This window comes from Cyprinodon variegatus, unplaced genomic scaffold, assembly GCF_000732505.1.
Source record: "Cyprinodon variegatus isolate N-32 unplaced genomic scaffold, C_variegatus-1.0 Scaffold1053, whole genome shotgun sequence".
NCBI lineage: Eukaryota > Metazoa > Chordata > Actinopteri > Cyprinodontiformes > Cyprinodontidae > Cyprinodon > Cyprinodon variegatus.
In genome coordinates, this window is record NW_015151506.1 from 227,367 (window position 1) to 232,146 (window position 4,780).

The 4,780-nt window shown below is 35.8% G+C and overlaps 2 protein-coding genes across 2 annotated transcripts in view; one reads left to right on the forward strand and one right to left on the reverse strand.

Annotated features, from left to right (window-relative positions):
* LOC107101092 (sialin-like) overlaps positions 1-1,222 on the reverse strand; it is a 26,350-nt gene extending 25,128 nt beyond the window's left edge. The window contains exon 1 of the mRNA XM_015399854.1: positions 1,099-1,222. The gene's annotated coding sequence lies outside the window, so the exon portion shown is untranslated. The remainder of the gene's footprint in view (positions 1-1,098) is intronic.
* Positions 1,223-1,798: 576 nt separating this feature from the next.
* The window catches only part of LOC107101095 (C-Myc-binding protein-like), a 4,727-nt gene continuing 1,745 nt past the window's right edge, over positions 1,799-4,780 (forward strand). Inside the window, exons 1-3 of the mRNA XM_015399857.1 lie at positions 1,799-1,920; positions 2,167-2,239; positions 3,260-3,308. Of these exons, the coding sequence (XP_015255343.1) occupies positions 1,906-1,920; positions 2,167-2,239; positions 3,260-3,308 (137 nt within the window). The 5' untranslated portion in view covers positions 1,799-1,905. The remainder of the gene's footprint in view (positions 1,921-2,166; positions 2,240-3,259; positions 3,309-4,780) is intronic.

Below are 4,780 nucleotides of genomic sequence, written 5' to 3' on the forward strand. Positions count from 1 at the left end.
TGGGAGCCCCCCCACCGTACAAACCTGACGCCAAAGAGCAGAAAGCCCTGGAGAACTCAGTGGTAAAGATTGGGCGCTCTGGCCTGCCTGCAACGACCATGGAGGATGAAGACTTTGTGGATATGATGAAACAAGCCGACAAAAGGTTCAATGTGAGCAGTGAGATATATAATAAAAAGAGAATCGGTGTTTGAAGTTCTATTATTTACAGTGTTATTTAAATAAAACAGAGAAAAAGAGAAGCTGGGAATGGAGAAGTTCTATTATTTACAGTGTTGACTAGAAAAACTAAAATTTCACTAAGACTAAAATTGATTTTCGTCAATTTGACTAAGACTAAATTAAAAATATTTTAAAAAGCTGATGAAATTAACACCAGGACATGATCTAGAGGGGCACCGGTCCCCCGTTGGCCCCCTGTCTAGAAGCGCCGGTGGTTTTTATCATGTTTATTTCCTTAAGATGATATCTAACTTCCCTAAAACAATCTTACACAGGGAACTGTATGTGAGCTCTCTTGAGGAAAGGTTTGCATATATTTTTTTTATTTTTCTTTAATTAAATCCTCCTTCCAAGGCACCTCATCGTTTCTTATTTGAACAGAAACAGAAATAAAGTCAAGGCAGAATGAGAGGAGAGAGGAATGCATCCTAATCTAGTGCAGGATTGGCAGGATTCAAGTCAACCTGTGTGAACAGTTCAAACCGGTTCAAAATAAATATACACAAAGCTGATCCAGATGCAAAATACTGGGGAGAAAATCTATTCTTATTTACAAAACTTTGTTTTTTGTTATCAGTGGACAAAAAAAACACTGCTAAAGTTAACAAGTTAGCATTAAATTAGAGATTACTCTATGTGTAAATAATTAACACTGGGTTTACCCCTAATGACAGGGAGTAACGTCAAAAGAGAAGTTATTCACAACATTTTGGCTAAAATTAAGAAATCTAACATAAAAATGCAGTTAGAGAAACACAAAAAACGTAAAAACACATGAAGCTACATAATAAAGTAATGTAAAAACTCCACAACTTCACGGAAATAAAAACGTTTCTGCTAAATAACCTTTAACAGCATTATAATAACAGATCTTACCTTCTTAGCGGAACTGAAACAAATAAGCAAAAGGTTTTTTCCCGGCAGGACAAACACTAGAAGAAGCTGCTGTTGTTTTACAACAAAAAGTCACATGAGGAACAAAGATTCCGGAAAAACAGATTTCAAAACCATCGACCAGCAGCTGTTTTTCATTTGACAGCCGAAAGAGAGCGCGCTGATGATTTGTCAATCTGTGCTGACAGCTGTGACGTTGAAGCCTGTGATTGGTTCGTTGTGCTCCGGCAGCAGCGGCTGTGCGGAAGTTAACCAAAGCTTTAAATAAATTAAACCACAAACAGCTGAGTAGTTCTCTCTTCAAAGTGGTTCCTGTTTTACTAACCAACGCTTTAGTTATTTGTAATATTGGTTCTTCATAAATATGAACGAACATTAAAAAAAAACATAAAAAAAAAATCTAGTAAGGATTAAAATTTCGCCCTTTTTTCAGAACTATTTAATTTTAAAGTTTTATAATAAACATAAAAAAATGAAATTAAAAATAATAAAAATTCCATAACGAAACTTATTTACTTTTTTTATAGGAGCCTATTTTTATTATATATAATTTTATTTTATTATAATTTTCACAAAGAACAAAACTTAGAGGATATTATACGCTTAAAGTTACATTTAGTTTATTTTATAATTACTCTTATACAGCAGATTGGGGGTTTTGTTCCCCGCGTTGCTAGGGGCAACGGACCGCCTGTTTGTAGGCGGAAATCAACACAACATCGGCTAACGTCTGAGGCTCAGCTTGGAGCTCTCTTCCCCACCTCCATATAAACCTGTAAAACAGCAGCCATGGCCGGCTACAGGGTGAGACTGCGGGGCGCTCTCTGTGTCAATTGTTAATATATTCTTTAATGCTGCTATTTTTTGTTTGTTTTATCTTTTTATGCTGTTGTAGCATGAGCTAACTGGTTAGCAGCGAACGTTGCCTGGCAGTGAACGCACCACGAGTTCTACCTGAATGATGTTCAGCCTTTATGTCTATTTAAAATACCTGAAGCTGCTTTAATCAGATTTCAAACGTGTTTTTCTTGATCTTTTTATTTGTTTCAGTCCTCAGAATCGAGGCGGGAACAGTTTAGGAGATACCTGGAGAAATCTGGAGTTCTGGACACGTTAACCAGCGGTTAGTGACACTAACACCTGATCAATCAGTTAGTGGGACTGTTTTATTAATCAATGGCTTAAAGTCGTAGGCAAGTCCTATTTAAATTTCAAACCCTTCTGGATTAAACATGTATATAAATGTACTCTTTATAAGACTATATTGTCTGAACAATTTAGAAAATTTCTATTTAAAAAAAAAAAATTTTACCAGGTTAACCTTTTTTTTTTTTTTTTTTTTTTTTCCGGTTATCTTCTGCACAGCTAAACACATCCTGAACACCTAAATTCAGCCAATCATAAATCAGCGGTCATCTGTCAATCAAATGTTTTCGGTCATAGCATCTTTAATCTCACATTGGAGAAATTTATCTCTACATTTAACCCATCCCCCTGGGGAGCAGTGGGCTGCCATTGTGCGGTGCCTGGGGAGCAGTGTGGGGTTAAGGGTCTTGTTCAGGGAGCCAGAGTGGCAGTCTGGGGGAGTGGGAGATCGAACTCTCAATCTCAGGATTCAAAGCCCTATAAGCCCTATGCCCCAACCCCTAGACCGTTTACAAAAACTGTTCCTTCGGCTGCATTAATTCCTACTTTCCTGCATTAAAGACCATCATGAAGCAAACTGCTGATGGCAGTTTGCTTCATGAAGACGGTGTTTTCAGGACATCTTTCTCTTTATGATCGATCAATCTGACGAATGGAGCCATTTCATTTCCCTTTGGGATCAGGAAAGTATTTCTGATCTGATCAGCCTGTGTTGATATAACATGACTTAATCTTCTCATTTTGGGCATAAAAACTTTAAAATGAACGATTAACGAAAGAAGAAAAATCTAAGTTCATTTTTTTTTTCTTTATTAATTAACATTTTATCTCCCTTAATTCCCCCAAAACTGAAAGTTTAATAACAAAAAAAACAACTTTGTCATAAATGAAACACATTTGTGGTAACAAGTATAGTTAGGCCCGATCAGCGAAGCGCTGCGAAGGCCTGTTGTCATTTTTACTGCTGTTTTAATTTCTCAAAATTTCTGTTTTCCAGTTTTGGTCGCTCTTTATGAAGAACAAGACAAACCCGACAATGCACTGGAGTATCCTTTGTTTTCCCTTATCAGCATGTTTATACAGATAACCTTTAATCAGTGTTTGGAGTTCTGTATTTAGGTTTTAAAAACTAAAACAGGAACATTTGTTGCTCCTTTCTGAAGCTTGGTCAGGAATTGATTTGTTGTCTTTATGTTAGAATAAAAATATAAAAGATTCCTCGGATTTAAAAGATTACTTTCCTGTTTTAACACAAATTTCTGATGATATTTTTATCTTTCAGAAGCAGAAAAGAACAACTCCCCATACCTAGGCGCGTCTCTGTTACAGTCATTGATGCTTTCGTGTTTTTATGTCTACTGAAGGCTGAAACCACCATTTTCTATACAGTGACTAATTTAAAGTAACCATCAAAGGTCCACCCTTTAAAAACTTATTCTATAAAAAGCAAATTTATCAGAACTGTAAAAGAGGTGAGGCAGTGAGTATCCTGCATGTCCAGATTAACTGGATAATCTGGGTTCCTTCTGTTGGTTTTTATTACCAACATGCATGAGACAGAAAAAAAAAAAAAACTCCTTTTCATTAGATTTAAAAAGTCGTTTCAAAGCGATAAAAAGGGAGATCTATAAGCAGTCAGTAAAAAAAATCCTAATATCGGATGTTAGTCCAGCAAAACTTAAACTAAAAGCTGTTCCTGCTGTTTGTGTCTGTCCGCCTGCCTCCTCGTCCCGCAGGAACAGGCGATATGTGGACCTTCAGTCCGCTGCGTATTCAAAACCATAGAAAAGGATTTTACTGTGGAGGGGAGGTTGGGTTAAAATAAACAACAGATTTAAAAATCTTTATTTTATTATTTAATCAGTGAAATTTTACAAATCAGTGATGATAACCTTCAGGTGGATCAAAAAAAGGCTAAACCCCACTTTTTGTTTAAAGACTTTTAATTGTTGCCTGTTTGAATCAGTAAATTAAAGCCTAATAAACTAGAAAAGCAGTCGCCCCATATTGTGACTTTATAACTTCACATTATCTGGATCATTACCACATTTTAATGAGGGACACTTCTGGTAAAAAGTTAATCAAATCCATGAATAACTTTTCAAATAAGCCTGCAAACAAACAAACAACATTCCATTTTCTTATGTTTCCGTATTTTTGTTTTCAGTATGATATTTCTGGACTTTTTGAGTCTGATGCTAAAACTGTGATTAGTCACTGCTGCCACCGTCTGGTTTAAGTGGGAACTGCTTGTTCTGCCAATTTATTTTTCTTCTAGCTTTTATTGTCATTTCTACGGAAGAGGATTAGGGCTGCTGGGAAAAAAAAAGTTAACTGATTTTTAAATTTTATTTCAGTTTAGTATGGGGAAAAAAGTCGGAATTCTGACTTTTTTAGTGTCAGAATTCTGAGAAAAAAGTCAAAATTCTGGTATTAAAGTCAGAATTCTGAGAAAAAAGTCAGAATTCTGGTATTAAAGTCAGAATTCTGAGAAAAAAGTCAGAATTCTGGTATTAAA